A 16797-nucleotide genomic window follows, 5' to 3' on the forward strand; every position below is an offset into this window, starting at 1 on the left:
TTATAACTTTATGCAGTTAATCGACTAGGACAGCACAACTGTCACTCTTCTGAGTTCTGAATTTGCTTAAAAGTCACCTTTCTAATTCCCTTCTTTAAGGCTTAAAAGTCTGAAGTCACGATCCCACGATCCATGGCTTCCTCGTCTCCTCCAGTCCATCTCTTCTTCCTCATCTCTTTCTTCGCCGCGACGTGGCTTCCCGTTGAGTCGGCCTACATCGCCTACAACACATCCGGCGGTATCGTCGCCGGGAAGCTCAACGTCCACCTCGTCCCTCACACTCACGACGACGTCGGATGGCTCAAGACCATCGACCAGTACTTCGTCGGCTCCAACAATTCCATCCAAGTCCCTCCCTTTCCCCCTTTCCCCCCTCGCACTCCCCCACTTCAGTCCCTCTCTTTCTTTCTCTTGATTTCGTGGAGGTTTATCTTTAGGGTGCTTGCGTTCAAAATGTGTTGGATTCCGTCGTCGAGGCGTTGGTGGCGGACAAGAATCGCAAGTTCATTTACGTCGAGATGGTGGGCACCAATATTGACTTTTCTTCTTCCTAAATTTGGGCTGTTTTTGGTTATTGGGGTTGTTTTTTTTAAATCAATTTTGGCTTGGAATGTTTGCAGGCGTTCTTCCAGCGATGGTGGAGGCAGCAGAGCGATGTGGTGAAGAAGGTGGTGAGGGAACTGATCGCCTCTGGGCAGCTGGAGCTCATGTAAGATCACACCTTACTTTTCTTTGTTTTGGTAAATATTTAGTTAATTTTTGTTCGAATTAGTTGGATTTTCTTTATTTGTTTATAATTTTGGTGAATTTCCATAGACAGGGTTAAAGTTAGGACTTTTCGCCAGTATACTACTGATTGAAAGCTTTATTTGATAGATTGAATAATAAATCTTTTTGGGATATTTTCATTTCCCACCTTGTTTTACTTTAATTTAAATGGAAGAAAACAATCTAATTATAATGTATTGACCTGTATATCACATATTCTAAGTTCCATTTGGTACTCACTCGGCCACAATGCCAAATGCAGATACATAACTCTCACACCAGTCCTTTTTGGACTTCCGTGCAAAAAAAAAAAAAAAGCCAGAAATAGTTGTTCAATTAAAGATCATAAAGAAGATCAGTGCCAACATTATTGTGGTTCACACTGCAGCTATAGTTGTCTGTTTCTGACAGATACTAAAGTGACTGGACAGTCTTTGCACTTAAAAGTATTGCTGTTTGTAATATCATTTAAGTGCTTTATTCAGCTTCTTCTATTTATTAATATTGAACTTAATATTGAGCATGGTCTTTTCTTTCGAAAGAAATGCGGGAATTTGCATGCATGACGAAGCAGCTGTGCACTACATCGACATGATTGACCAGACAACACTTGGGCACCAGTTTGTCAAGCAGGAGTTCAATCAGGTTCCAAGGATAGGTTGGCAGATTGATCCTTTTGGACATTCTGCAGTTCAAGCTTATTTGCTCAGCGCGGAGGTACTAATTTGACCCTCTCAGTGCATTAGCTAGTAGCCATGAGTCCTTATAAAGAGTATATTTTTCTTCCTTGCGGTTTAATTTTCTCTTTGTTGTGGGCATTTCCTAGATTGTTATGCTGACGATATGGTAGGTGTCAAATGTAATTGACAAAACCGGGAACCTGATTGAACTCCACTAATCAGTCGGAGACATATATATCTTCTTATGTTGAAATTGTCTGAATTACCATGAACCTATAGGTTGGATTCGATGCCCTTTACTTTTCACGGATTGATTACCAAGACCGGGAAAAGCGTAAGGACACAAAGAGTCTTGAGGTTGTATGGCGGGGTTCCAAGACCCTTGGTTCATCTGCAGATGTGAGTTACCTCTTCTACACATACTTGTTTCTTTAGGGATTAGTTTGTGTTACCAAGGAATATATATATATATATATATATATATATATATATATATATATATTTATGTACATACATAAATGTGATCTTGTCCTGTTTAAGAGTCCATCTACTTGTTTCACTTCAATTCAGATATTTACCGGCATATTTCCAATCAACTATGAACCTCCTCCAGGTGATTTCTACTTTGAAGTTAATGAAAAGTCACCTGTTGTTCAGGTACTTCCCTTAACAAGTACATAAATATTTAATTGTTTGCATGGAGATGGACCATCATGTTTATTTCTCCCATGAATGAAGGATGACCCCCTTTTATTTGACTACAATGTTCAAGAGCGAGTGAATGACTTTGTTGCTGCAGCTGTATCACAGGTATGTGGTTTCAGTTTTCTTTTTTTAGTATTACCACATCAGTACATGTATGAATTTTGACTCGCTGCAACTTACCCAATCCTCTGAGCTGGAATTTAGCCAGAATTGTAGATCTATTACCCAGGTATAGAATTCAATGCTAGGTAATAACATTTTCACAAGGATTGAATTTAATATTGTTGGTGGGCTTTATCTCTCTCTCTCTCTCTCTCTCTCTCTCTCTCTCTCTCTCTCTCTCTCTCTCTCATCCTCCCATTCTTAAAGTAGCTTTGATGGTTCCTATAGATTATAATTCTAGCATGACGTGATGTGTTGAGTCTCAGTAAAGAAACTCTGTTCTGTCAGTTTATTATTCTCTAATATATAGAAAATATAAGATGCATAATTATTAAATTTATTGTCATCTGTTGCTCTCTCTAAGTGACAAGCATGCTAACAAGCTACCTTTTTCCTCTCAGGCCAATATTACAAGGACAAATCACATTATGTTTACCATGGGCACCGATTTTAAATACCAGTATGCAAATTCATGGTTTAGACAGATGGATAAGTTCATTCATTATGTCAACATGGTAACTATTTCTCAGAAACACATTTTAGCCGTTATATATAGTAATTTCTCCATCAATTTATATTAACTCACTTTAAGAATCAAGTGCTTACTGAAAAGAAATAATGTTGCAACTTCAGTGCAAATGCACGGCCTGTCTACTTGAACTGATTTTCAACTTTTCATGTTTACTTTCTTGGCAATTCCGTTGCAGGACATGTCACAAGACAAGCTTAAAGCTTTTAATTGAATATGTATAACAGATGCTCAGCCTGCCTACTTGAATTAGTTTTCTAATCATGCCTCATGCTTGGGTCATTCTAAAACCTTCTTTGCTTTCTAAGATAATTCAAACCTGTGGAGTCATCTGCATGTAAATAACTTAAAGAAGCTTGCTTTCTCAGGCCACCACTGCAGCTGGTGGTTGGGTCCTACACTCCTACTAGCCCGTGATAAAGGTTGCCTGTTCAATTTCTTCCATGGACATTGAGGTTGATGTTTGCTGGATTTTCCAGAGAGTGCTATATGTGGTTTGGACCCATTGTGGCCCATTTCTTAAAAGAGTTGGCCATTTTGTCTAATTTATATATTATAGAGAGCTAGTTTTTTTTGTATAACCTATGATTAACTTATAAGTTCATGATCTATCAACAAAAGAAGCTTGTTTCTTTATAAACACTTCTAAAATATCTAGTACTTTTTAGCTGGTGATATATTGGTTGTTGGTCACTTCACTGTGTGTCTAATTCAAAGTTTGCATTCGGTTCATATGTGTGACATGTTCCTTCAATCCTTAGCTATATTTTCTTTTACCTTCAAAGTAACTGGTCTAAACTTTTGGTGGGATATTGATATGAACAGCCAAATTACCCTGATAATTGATCTTTACAAGATTTAATAAATGTTTGGTTTCACCACATTCATTTGCATTTTCCTTTCATGTTATTGAAGCTAATAGAGTATTTTTCTTTTTCTGATTTGGCTGACTAATTCTGTGCTTTCTAGTTTTTAGAAGGAACTTTTGAGCTTGTACTGAATAGCAGTTTCCACAATTATTCAGGATGGACGAGTCAACGTGTTGTACTCAACCCCTTCCATTTACACTGATGCTAAGTATGCTGCAAATGAGACTTGGCCTCTTAAGCTTGATGACTTCTTTCCGTGAGTCAAATTGCAACCACCAGAAACTCTCTCTCTCTCTCTCTCTCTCTCTCTCTCCTGCTTGTGCATCATCCTCTTGTGACCTGATTGTTGGTTATATTGTTAGATATGCGGACCGTACAAATGCATACTGGACAGGGTACTTCACTAGTAGACCTGCCTTAAAAGGCTATGTTAGAGTATTAAGTGGTTATTATCTAGTAAGGCTCCTATTCTCTCGTAATAGGTGTTGGTGTTGGTGGTTGTGATTTTCCTTCCAAAAATTCATTTCCTTGTGTCTGTGCTTGTATTTCTGCACAGGCAGCAAGGCAATTGGAGTTCATTATGGGAAGGAATAGTTTGGGTCTCACAACGGACAGTTTGGCGGATGCTTTAGCCATTGCTCAACATCATGATGCAATTACTGGGACAGAAAAGCAACATGTGGCAAATGATTATGCCAAGCGACTCGCAATAGGTTATGCAGAGGTGCGGTGATAACTCTAATATAACTATCCGAGGTTTCTGGAATATGATCTTTGCAGGATAACAATGGTGTTATTTACTATCTTCAGGCCGAGAAGTTGGTTGGATCTTCACTTGCTTGCTTGACAGAATCTGTTTCATATTCACAGTGTGATAATTCAGAAACAATGTTTGAACAGGTAAATGGAAAATTATGGTGTTGTTTTAGGTTGCTTAACCAGATTAGGGTGTACGGTTTTGGAACTTCTCGCAAACGTATTATCAGGAACTAGGACATGGTTGTGAAGATTCATTGCCAAATATCAGCACCATTATCTAAAGCTTTTCCTAATAATACAGTATTTGCTGGTCTCTAGAGGACAACTAATATTTAATGAGTTTCCTACAAGAGAGGACATTTTGCATCGGGATATCAAACTAATGCCAGTTGCTCATGGAATGGTGCCAACATTCTTACTAGGAAACATTTGCATCAGAGGGACTTGCTATGAATTTATATAGCTATTTTGCTCCTTGCTTTCTGTACCATTAGTTTTATTCTCTTTGAATTTTATTCACATCAACTTGCTCTTCTAAGAGTGATATTTGAGGTAAACCTCTTTTTAGTCTGATACATCACCTCTGATTTTTCTTTTTCAGTGCCCTCTTCTTAATATTAGTTACTGTCCTCCATCTGAGGTAGATCTATCTCATGGAAAAAGCCTGGTAAAGTCTGATAGGTTTCATATGTTTCCTGTTGTTAAAAACTATCTATATGAGTTCTAATATTTTTCAAATCTATTCTTAGGCTGTTCTTGTCTACAATTCTCTTGGGTGGAAAAGAGTGGATGTGATCCGGTTACCTGTGAGATTTTTTTCTACTCAATTTATCTTGCCTTCACTTATTTTGTAACATTACAGTGATTTGTATGTGTATCCCTGCTCATGAACTGTTTATTTGCTGTTAAATTTCTTTAAGCATTTAAAGGATACTTAACATTTGCAATAATTTCCATCTTGATAGTTTTCCTGTATGAATTTAAGGTACTCTTCCTCATACTTGCTGCAGGTTATTAGTGAATCTATTGTTGTGACGGATTATGAAGGAAGAGAAATTGAGTCTCAGATTTTCCCAATTACCAGTGCTGCTGTGAACTTGAGGAATTCATATGTGACTGCTTACTTGGGCATATCACCGAGTGTTACACCAAAATTTTGGCTTGCATTTCCAGTAGATGTACCATCTCTTGGCTTCACTACGTACTTCATTTCAAGTAGGAAACTAGCAGGTGGGGTGTACTATTTGTTTATTAGTTGTAATCCTTTCTGTGATAGTTTTGCACTAAAAGGAGTAGCGGTATCTTGCTCTTTGACTCTTGCAGGCTCTAAGACTGCCATGTCAACTCGATATTCATCTCAAGAAATCCAAAATAGTAATACTCTAGAAATTGGACAAGGAAATTTGAAACTTCAATTTGCTACAGATGAAGGAATGCTCTTTCGCTATTTTAATAACAGAAGCTTGGTAAGTTGGCATATTTCATTCATGCTTCAGGTTAACATTTTCTATGTAGATCTTTGACATTTTCTGTCCAAGTTGCACAAGGATTAAAGAAGAATATGTTAGCTTATAGTATTTGTTGTTACTCAGTTTAATGAGATCTGATGTAATTGTTTTGTGATTCAAGGTGGAAACTTCTATAAATCAGTCTTTCTGTTATTATTCTGGATATGAATATGATGCACATCGGGCTAATCCACAGGTAATTTAATTTAGGTTTCTTCCTCATGCTTCACTGAGATGACATCAATGTGCATATCCTGTTCCTTCTTGCAGGCATCTGGAGCATATGTATTTCGCCCAAATGGTACATTTCCCATTGCACCCGATAGACAGGTAAGTGCCTTCTGAAATGATCAACTTTATTACAAGCAGAAATAATCACTATGTTGGTTGTTTGCCATCTTTTTTATTTTTGTGACATCGTTGTGTTCCTTTATAGGTTCCCTTGACAGTTATGCGAGGACCTATATTAGAAGAAATCCATCAACAGATAAACCCATGGATATATCAGGTGAAACACCCATTTTATAAGATTTGTTTTCTGTCTTGTCCCTGAAACTTCTGTCGCCATAGCATCCATAGTTCATGTTTCTTCTAGATTTTGACCAATGTCCAATAATTAGTAGAAGATGCTAGTTGGTTGACACAACTATGGTCTTTTATCCCATTGTTAGGTAGAACTAGCAGAAGAATCTAGCTACTGATTCCGAGATGCACCTTGAAGTTTTTCTTGTCCTTTGAGTAAACTAACATCATCATCAATTGTCATCAATATTACGATCAAAGACTACAACAATATAAAATTCATAAGTGCGAGAATTTGAAGTTAAGAATGCTATCGAGGAATTGGGCAGTTTTGGAGGGATAACTTCAATATTACTTTAAATGTCTTGATCCGAAAATCAAAATCATGATTGGTCATGTATCTTAATATGTTTGAGATACACGAAGCTTTATTAATACTTTCTAAGTACACAATGACAAGAATTAATAAGAAAATCTGACTTCAATAATTTAATCCTATCACGATCTGAAATCAAAATCATGATTGGCTATGTACCTTAATACGTTTGAGATACATGAAACTTTATTAATACTTCTTAAGTACACAATGACAAGAATTAATAAGAAAATCTGACTTCGATAATTTAATCCTATCACGACCTGAAATCAAAATCATGATTGGCTATGTACCTTAATACGCTTGAGATACATGAAGCCTTATTAATACTTCTTAAGTGCACAATGACAAGAATTAGTAAAAAAAATTTTGATTTATATAATATAACCTAATATTAATGAAAATAACCTATGTTATCACTAATTTGTTTCTAAGCAAATTGAATTAATAAGTCGTCATGCTGACTATTACCTGAAGTATTAGAAGAGAAAATTTTATAAGCCAACAACTATAGCTCAGTGAGTAGAATCTACACAAAAGCTAAATAAATCTAAGATTTATAATGAAATCTAAATTCAGTGATATAAAATAACAATTTCACTAAGCATGTTCTTAAAATAATAATAATAATGACAATAATAATAACAGAAAATCATATCTCATAACATGCTCAATTCTAATATATTAATTTTTTCTCAATAATAATATCATTTCTCTCAATTGGGTCTATATCCAGTGGATCCACATCAACTAGAAATTACTTTGAGATGATGCTCGGGTCTTATCTTCCTAGCTAATCCGGTTAGGGTTATCAGGAGATGTTACTATATGATAAACATACCTTGTTTTTTTCACTAACCGTTTGAAAAATATTAGAGTCACCTCAGAAAGTCTTTCGATCTAACTTGTGATTGTTTTCTAACTTCGCTAGAGTCACCTAAAAAAGTCACTGCATTGATCTAAAATAGGATTTTCCCCGGGACTTCTAGTTAAACTTGAGTCTCTACGAAAAGTCGCAAGCGATCTATATCGGGATCATTCTCTAAGTCATACTAAATATCAGTTATATTTTTGTCCACTAAAATTTGCTATTTGCATGAAGTATAACAATGCACTAAATCATATATTTAACACAAAGAATTATAATAATTAAATTGCACACAAAAAATATAATAAATAAATTTACACACAGAGAAATACATGGTCTAATAAAAAGCACGAAATACAATATGAATATATATGTGAGTGAATCCACTCACCTGAGTCTAGGTAAAACAACTGAGATCTCTAATATCTAGTTCACGTGCTAAAAATCACCACCTTTAATAATAAATAATAATAAAATTTTAAATTAAATAATATTATGATTTCTAAAATTTAAACTAAATAAATTGCTCAATTGGTCCAAATCAAGCCCAATTGGTTGGGCTGGGCTATAATTGGCCCGCAACCCATCCAACAATCCACTTAAATGGATTGGGCTAAATGCCCAATATAATTAAGTTAAAATGAGTCAGGTCAGGTTCCTTGGATTTGAAATCCAAACCGGACCCAAATCCCTTAACTTTAGGGATGAAGATAAGACTCGATTTGCCCGAGTCTACCTTCTTCATCTCGAACGGATCGACGAGAGAGAGAGAGAGAGAAAGAGAGAAACGTAGGCGATCATTGTCACCGGTTCGCCGACCATGCTAACATCTTCCTCGTAGTCTTGATGACTTGAAAGAGGAGAGGAAAGATCAGCAATGGTGACCGACGGTAGGAGATCTTCCATCCATGGTTGACGACAACCCGAGCCACAAGGGCTCCAAAGAGAACACCTATAGCACGAGACCAATGACGTGAAGCTTTCCACCCAAAGCCGCCAGTCGGCATGATTCGCCGACAAAACCGCAACCCCACAAATTAGGTATTTCTAATCTACCCTATTAAACTTAAATTAAATTTAAGGGGTGGGAGAGAGCTTACCGACGAGTCACGTGGTGATCTCTAATTGCTCCGGCGGTCCAATTCCACAGCGGCGACTCTGACAATAAAGAAAGGAAAAAGAACGAGAGAAAGAAATGGTTGGGATAAAAAAGAGAAGGTATTTATGGTTTTATTTATAGAGGTAATCCAAATCTGATTTTGATTTGGATACGGCCAAAACTCTCACTGACTTTCTTGTCGCGTACCAGAGGGAGAGGGTGAAGAGCGCGCACGTGCAGTGCACGTGTGCCCCAAGAGATTATTTTTTTGAAATTCTTATATTAAACACTTTGGGTTGAACTTCCATCTGGAGCAGAATCATGCCAGAGAGGAACTTTCCTGCCATGAAATATAGCAGGCGAGTTGCCAGGTAAGGCTATCTTCCTTTGGGCATGAACAGCTCAGTGCTTCAGTTAAGGAGCAAGGTGTTACCAACTTACCATCATCTGTAATGTACAAATAAGAAGATCCCAGATGGAAATACATCTCAAGTTTCAAATATCAAAAATAAGAGAAGAACTTTCCCAGTTTCTCTAGAATAGATCTAAATTGGTTCACAAGATTACAAATGTTAGATGCCCAATTGTAACTTCATCCCCTGCTTCCAATTTCCTTCAAGTTAAAAAGAAGCTGTTACTTATTGATTACTATCTTTATCCTCAGAAACTCATGTCATGTTGGCGAGAGGCAGCAAAACTGATCTAAATTTCTATGAGTATGCAACAATTGTCTTGGTTAGGGATTACCCCTGTAATACCAGATGGGATGACAGTCGAAAGACTCTTAAGTTGATGTGGTACAATTTAGGATCAGTTTTGAGTTATGACTTATGGCATAGTAGTGCTGCTAAAGCATGCAAAATTAAGTGAAAACTGCTGATAATTGGGCAGTTGAAAGGTGATCAGTCTAATAATTGCTGACTTCTTTTGACCCACTAAAAGCAGGAATATACATTGATCTGAATCTTTTTGATCTTGCAAACTTTTACCCTGAAGTGTGCTGCCAGTTTACTAGGTTTCGTTAGGCAATGATCATAGTTTTCAGTAGAAATGAAATGGCAGGTTTCTTACTTTATATGTAATGCTTTCAGTTAGTTGGACTAGTGGAATGTACTGCAACTTCTCCTTATTATCATTGATTCTGTAAAATTGCCCTGTAAGATGATTGTTGGCTTATTCGCCTAAAAGTAAGCTGATTTTCAGATGAAAGCAATGTTGTACTTTTTGCAGATTACGAGAGTCTACAAGAAAAAAGAACATGTGGAAGTTGAATTCATAGTAAGCATATTCATTTGAGATGTTGAACCTCAATGAATATCTTCTGTTCTGTTTTTACTGTTTCTCAACCAACTTAACCGTTGTTTGCGGTATATATTTCAGGACTAACAATATCACTTGCTGTAATTCAGGTTGGACCTATACCAACTAATGATGGGATTGGGAAAGAACTTGCAACTCAAATTATGACAGCCATGACGACAAACAAAACATTCTATACTGATTCCAATGGACGCGATTTTATTAAAAGGGTAAGATCAACTAATATTTCCCACATAAAAGTTTGGATATGGAGTTATATTGCGTATTAAGTTTAAAAAGGAATGAGCTGAAGTATGTATGGCTTAACTAAAGGGATTGAGCTCAGTTGATCAGGGGCATCAAGTTTGAAGCGGCAATCCAAGTTCAAGTCGAAGAGATACCATTTTGCATAATTATTTTACAGTATGGATCTTGCTGTTTAACCAGTCTGAAGTGTGAAGGGACATCCTGGGTTTAAATTTTGGAGAATTATTTTGCAATGTGTTTTAGCTCCAGTTGAGCAATATTTGTTGGTTTATGGGCCTCAGATGGTTCTGTTGTATGAGCCTAGATGGTTTGAAGGTGATGGTTCACCCCTTGTCTAGCCTATTTCTATAGGATTGAATGATTGAAATGGAAATCAAAAGAACTGTATATTATGGCTACATTGGCTTGAAAGAGGCAGTTTTCCACTTTCTCTCAATTTGGAGGAACTTAGGAGGATGAGCAATTATTGTTGATAACACATTTCAGCATCCTCTCGTCCACTTTCCATGTTGGGTCTTTGACCAATAAGTGAGATTTGCATGGACAATCATACTTTATTAGGGATCATAAAGGGTGGTTGAAGTATATATCATAAGCAAATCATCTTTTTACCCTGGTGATTTTATGTTCCAAAGTATTATATCAGAGAATAACCTTTGCACTCTAATTCACCGAAAGTATAAAACATGTAACTATAAACAATATTATTTCTTTTGCAGATCCGAAATTACAGAGCAGACTGGGAATTGCAAGTGAATCAACCTGTTGCTGGAAATTATTATCCGGTATGCCTTTATCTGCAATTAATGTACTGGTTATAAAGAGTAATTACATATTATTATGGTAGAGTAAGCAGTTGCATGAGATTGGCAATTTTATGTGCTTTCAATTGAGATGTAAAGCTGTAAACAGTACTCTCTGTTTTTGCCTTCGCAAGGGCACTATCAAGATTAGACTTGGATCAATCTTAGTCCATAGAGGGATCCATGTCAAGATTAACTCTCTTTTTTTTAACTACATTTGGTTGTCAGATTGGTCATTTTGATGGGCAATAAAAAATGAGTCAAACTGTTCTATTTCAGATTAATCTCGGAATTTACATTGAAGATGACAACACAGAACTCTCAGTGCTGGTTGACCGATCTGTAGGTGGATCCAGTCTATTGGATGGTCAAGTAGAATTGATGCTTCATAGGTATCTCTTCCCAATACCAATTTTACGTAAAATAAAACTTTATGATCTCTTACTGGGAGGATGTAGGGAGTTAGTCTACAACTCAAATTGACATAGTTTTCTATCAATAATACAGGAGGTTGCTTCATGATGATGGCCGAGGTGTTGCAGAAAAGCTTGATGAGGTGGTTTGTGTCAATGACCAATGTGAAGGACTGATGGTAAGTTAGCAGATGACTTACAAAGATTGTATTAGAATGGGCAATCTTCTCTTTTGCATGTAATTGTTATGTGAAAATTCAGCACTCCCAATCTTTCATGTGTATCACCATTATATTATCCTCTTTTCTGGGAATATCCTAAATTTTCTGAAGACAGACTCATGCAACTTTAAGATTTCTATGATACGTAAAAATGTCCACTAAAATGTAAGTATTGATGAGGATAGCTGCTATTACAGCGATGAAGAAATATCCTATTAGAGTGTATGATACAGCACTGCTCCTCATTCACATGTATGCAAGCAATATTAACTCTGAATTGGATTCTCCTCAATGGTTGCAGCTTGTTGGATGTATAATTGAAGTGTTTGGAGAAGCAATTCTTTTTGGATTATTGTCTTACCTTCAGGACGACAGTTTAGCCATTTCTTCCTCCACCTTTTTTTTTTTCTTTTTTCTTTTTCTTTTCTATGCATGTGTGTGCATGTTTGTGAGATTACTTTTGTGGTAGCTATCACACTGTTACGAGCTACTGGCACTAACATACTTTGACAGATTCAAGGCAAGTTTTATCTTAGAGTCGATCCATCAGGAGAGGGAGCTAAATGGCGACGGTCCACTGGGCAAGAAATATATTCTCCTCTTATATTAGCCTTTTCTCAACAGGTATAAAACATGCTTTTATTTCTATACTTGCTGTTTAATTACTCATGTGTTTTGCTTATGCGTAACAGGATAGTGGAAGCTGGACAAAATCTCATGTACCAACATTCTCAATGGCAGATGCATCCTATAGCTTGCCAGATAATGTTGCATTGGTCACTCTCCAGGTTAATTACTACCTTTCATCATCTCAAAGCATTATATGTGCAGCATTTTCGTCAATGCTTAGGGAGATGAATGTGACATTTTTTTCTCCATGGTGATCAATTGTACATGTTCCATTCTCAAATGTTTATCCTTTTGCCTCTCTGACCGGACGAATTCACAAACTCAAAATATTTCTTTTTCTTCTGGCATAAAAAGAATTCTTGTCATATTAAAGTTCTAATTCCTATTCTTCAGATGTTATTTTGTTTTTGGTTTATTATCATGATAGCTTGTTAACCTTTCCACGACCTTGAAATAAGTTCAGTCCTTGTGCATTTTGATCCATTATGATGGAGCAACTCATTTCATTTACTGCAGATTTACTATCAAAGTCTTCCTCATACCTCTTGTTCTTTCCTTCCTAGTGATCCATGCAGTTCTGTGATCAATCTAGCCTCTTATTCTCATTTAATCCTTATTACGGGCACTGAATTGTTACAATTCACCTACATGCAATATTATATTGGAGTTATCCACACTACGTAATGCACTAACATAACATAACCTGATTTTCCCTCATCAATCTGTAATGCAACATTGGTCGTTCTTCATTCCAAGTTCATTGTACTTATCCGTAGTGGTATGATTGTTAAATCAGGCACTTGAAGATGGTAGTGTGCTTCTGCGCTTGGCACACCTTTATGAGGTTCCTTCGATTTCCTAACATTTTGAATTCAATTATTCACCCCAAATTAGCTTCAATCTAAAGGCCCACTTGGCAACTTCCTTTTTGCATGAAAGGCTGAGGAGGACAAAAAACTTTCTATGATGGCAGAAGTCGATCTCAACAAGTTGTTTGCGGGCAGAAAGGTAAAATGGCGAGCCTATCACTTAAGTAGTATCCAAGTTGCTCTAATGTAACAGTCCTCTTGCTTTCTTATTGGCTTGCAGATCGTTAAGCTATCAGAAATGAGCTTGACTGCCAATCAAGCAAGGGATGAAATGGAGAAGAAGAGACTAAAATGGAGAGTGGAAGGCTCGGCAAGCACAATCGTCCCAGTCAGGGGCGGGCCTGTTGATCCTTCCAAGTTAGTGGTGGAGTTGGGTCCAATGGAGATCCGCACATTCACAATAAATTTTGATCATATGCTCCCAAAAATCAACACTGAGAAAAAGGCTTGATATATTTTGTATATCTAATAATTCCACCACTGATGAGGGTGTTGAACAAACTTATTTCTGGCTGAGCTTCCTGAAACTTTAGATGGTCAATCTAGATCTCCGGCTGCTATAATTTCTGTTGTGAAATTGAATCGAATGAAAACTATCATCAGAATGTTTTCTTTGAAAACTATGATGAATTAGTAGCGAAAGCTATGAAACAAGCATTGTGCAAGCATTTTTGTATGTAGTAAATATACTATTCATGTCATGAAATTGCTCAATATGCAGTTATATGCACACGCAAAAAATGCAATTAGCCTTACTTTGCTTACTTATGGAGGCTTGCTCTTTTCCATGACTTGGAGATGCAGCAGTTTTTGAGAGCTTCATAAGAATTTGCTCTTCCACAATGCTTCTTTTGTATGAATATTCTAGCATTTACAAACAAACAATCAAATAAAAATTACATACTTCAACTGAATTAGTTCCTTTTATCTCATCTAAGTATAAGCTAACAGATCTATGGAGAGTTGATCAGAAATGACAGCAGCACATCAATCTAAGCACACCCATGCAGTGAGTAAATCTCTTCTTGATGTGATTGCATATCCTTGGAGATCTGTTCTTCTTGCTGGCCATTAACCCTCTCACAGTCACTTCTTGCTTGCTAAAGTCCACCATGTAGTCTAGCAATCCTGCTAAAAAGAAGAGTCAACTGTTGCATTTAATGGCTGTTTCATTTGATCTTACAATTCAAAGTGATATCTCGTTTGAACTGATAATTTTTTTGGGCAAATTTCAGTTTATCCTTTAAACTTAAACACTTTAGCTCGTATGCAGTCCAATCAAATTACAATTGTTAGATAGATTTGTCCCAAATTAATGATACGACTAGCCTACCTCGATCAAGATTTTATCTCTGTGAGGGTAATTACATCTTTTTATATTCTTCTTAACGGTTGACTAATAGTTGTAACTTAATGTGCATCACATAAGGTTAAGTGTCTAAGGTTAATTAGTAAATTACATAGAGGTAAATCAAAATCGGGTCAAACCATAAGAGGATAAACAGTAATTTACTCTAATTAATTTATTTTCATTAATTGCATGATTTTATCCTCACCGTTCATCTTAGCGACGATCTTGGTGACCCTCCGCCGACAGTGGTTGCATCCCATATATGCATTAATGACGATAACCTGCTCCTATTTACGTCAAGATTCACATTCCACATCACATAAATTAATTAAGAACATATGCAAAGGCTTAGCAAAGTAAAAGATTAAACAAATTCACAGCTAATCCTAACTCATAATCAACACACACACATATATATATATATATATACCCCTATTTTCTTCAGTCAATTGCAATTGCTTTCATATTAAATGCTGCCATCTTAACATCATGGCATGTGAAAGGAAATATAATTAAAGTTTTCAAACCAGGCTGGATAAAAGTTTGAACGTGAGCATGTGAAGTAGCCTTGACTTCATACTTTGTTAGAAAAAACTACATTTATGTCTGTAAGACAAACTGATAGGCGTGTACAAATTCCCAACTATTATATCATCATCTATTAATAATTAGGACTACTATTAATTTATTCACCTATTTTTATACTAGAATAAATTCTTCTTCTTCTTGTTGTTTTTTGTAATAAAAAATTGGATAAGTGGATCGTTCATATGCAATGCACATGCGTGCTACGTTATAGAAATGAAAGGTTAATAAATAAGTTTGGTACTATAACTTTGATACTTAATTACAAATTCGAGGGAGTATCTTAATATAATAGTGGAAATTTTCTAGGACAATTATTGTCGCATTTCGAATGATGACGTTTTCAATTAACAACATCTATTCACACAAAGGGTAAAGTGAATCCATGAACATGAAGGTGGAGAAGAATATAATAGAGGGGTAGGAAATTAATTTGAAAGGAGCTTGAAGACATATACCACTAGCTTATTTAGATCTTTTCAAACTTAGGGTGAGAGTTGACAGTGTCTAACATATACATATACATCATCTATGCGCATCTGGATTTTTTTTTTAAATTTTTTTTAATGAGGATCTTTAAAGCAACAAGTTCGTCGAAAAAAAGAGTAAGATCGAGGATAATTCGTAGAAGAGACTCAAAGTTTCCTCTAAAGGAGTCTAAAACAGGTGAATTAGGAAGATGTTTGGTTGTCTGAATCAGATTGAATCAGAATGAATCGAATGGAGTAAGTGCATATGGATGAAAGACTTTATATTGCATGATCAAACTAAGACTACTATGGTGTGTGTATATATGGAGAACAACAAGAGAGAGAGAGAGAGAGAGATCATACCGAAGGAAGGGTCAAGTTCTCTGCAAACCTTAGCTCTTGCATTCTATCCATTGCTAAGTAATTATCTTCTTCTTCTTCTCTCTCTCTTCTCTAAGGTCCTTTTTATATCCAAATCCAACAATTAATTTATATGGTAATTGGAAAAACGTGCGAGCCGATTGGAGAGTTAACTACCACTAAGAAATGAGAAAAAGAATTTAACACCATCTACTACACCCACAAATAACTTGAAAGACTGATGTGTCCCATTTAGGCACTACTACATCAACTATGATGGACCATGCTATAAATTTTTAATTGTTTCAAAGTGTCCTACTTAGCATCTAGATTCCATTTCTCAAACAATCTTGTCTTGTTTTTTTGTTTGCACTGAACTCAATCATATGCAACCCATTGGCACAAGATTCCCCCATACCAACCAATATAGGTAGGAGATCTAAGTATTTGTTGTTTGGATAATTAGAGATTATTCAAAATGGATCTCTAGTGATCTTATACATATAATGAAATAGATTATAGGTTTTTTTTTTATGCATACTCTTTAAAAATCTGTTATTTCTATATATTACTCAAAAGTTAATATTTATGCGTATATTCCTTAAAAAATTAGTTTTTTCCTTGAATATTTCTTAAAACTCTTTGTTTTTTACCTACGGTTATACGTGAAGCATATCCATGCGA

The 16797-nt window shown here is 36.0% G+C and overlaps 1 protein-coding gene, 1 long non-coding RNA gene and 1 pseudogene across 2 annotated transcripts; 1 reads left to right on the plus strand and 2 right to left on the minus strand.

Moving 5' to 3' along the window:
• Positions 1–65: 65 nt before the first annotated feature.
• LOC140773085 (probable alpha-mannosidase At5g13980) lies at positions 66–14012 on the plus strand. Its single transcript, XM_073115448.1, has 29 exons — positions 66–348; positions 438–521; positions 621–709; positions 1311–1485; positions 1728–1847; positions 2019–2105; positions 2187–2258; positions 2717–2830; positions 3869–3969; positions 4076–4169; positions 4270–4437; positions 4524–4613; positions 5074–5139; positions 5222–5278; positions 5483–5702; positions 5796–5938; positions 6102–6176; positions 6251–6310; positions 6417–6488; positions 10076–10123; positions 10255–10374; positions 11131–11196; positions 11494–11606; positions 11722–11806; positions 12362–12472; positions 12541–12636; positions 13275–13322; positions 13418–13486; positions 13568–14012. Exons 1-29 carry the CDS (start codon positions 133–135, stop codon positions 13796–13798), a joined length of 3090 nt encoding a protein of 1029 aa, XP_072971549.1. The 5' UTR covers positions 66–132; the 3' UTR covers positions 13799–14012.
• LOC140773088 (uncharacterized) lies at positions 12155–16312 on the minus strand (annotated as a pseudogene).
• Positions 13783–14310, minus strand: LOC140773089 (uncharacterized). Its single transcript, XR_012106408.1, has 2 exons — positions 14104–14310; positions 13783–13913 (listed from the first exon to the last, which is right to left on the minus strand). It is a non-coding gene; the product is annotated as an uncharacterized lncRNA (long non-coding RNA).
• Positions 16313–16797: the final 485 nt, after the last annotated feature.

Source organism: Typha angustifolia, chromosome 13 (genome assembly GCF_048772165.1).
Source record: "Typha angustifolia cultivar Huaian chromosome 13, ASM4877216v1, whole genome shotgun sequence".
In the NCBI taxonomy this organism is placed as follows: domain Eukaryota; kingdom Viridiplantae; phylum Streptophyta; class Magnoliopsida; order Poales; family Typhaceae; genus Typha; species Typha angustifolia.

Bases quoted from the DNA above. Each gene is read 5' to 3' on its own strand.
- LOC140773085 (XM_073115448.1), top strand. From the start codon at position 133: ATGGCTTCCTCGTCTCCTCCAGTCCATCTCTTCTTCCTCATCTCTTTC. The intron at 11,807-12,361 runs GTAAGTTAGCAG...ATACTTTGACAG, and splicing joins ACCAATGTGAAGGACTGATG to ATTCAAGGCAAGTTTTATCT. The intron at 12,473-12,540 runs GTATAAAACATG...TATGCGTAACAG, and splicing joins TATTAGCCTTTTCTCAACAG to GATAGTGGAAGCTGGACAAA.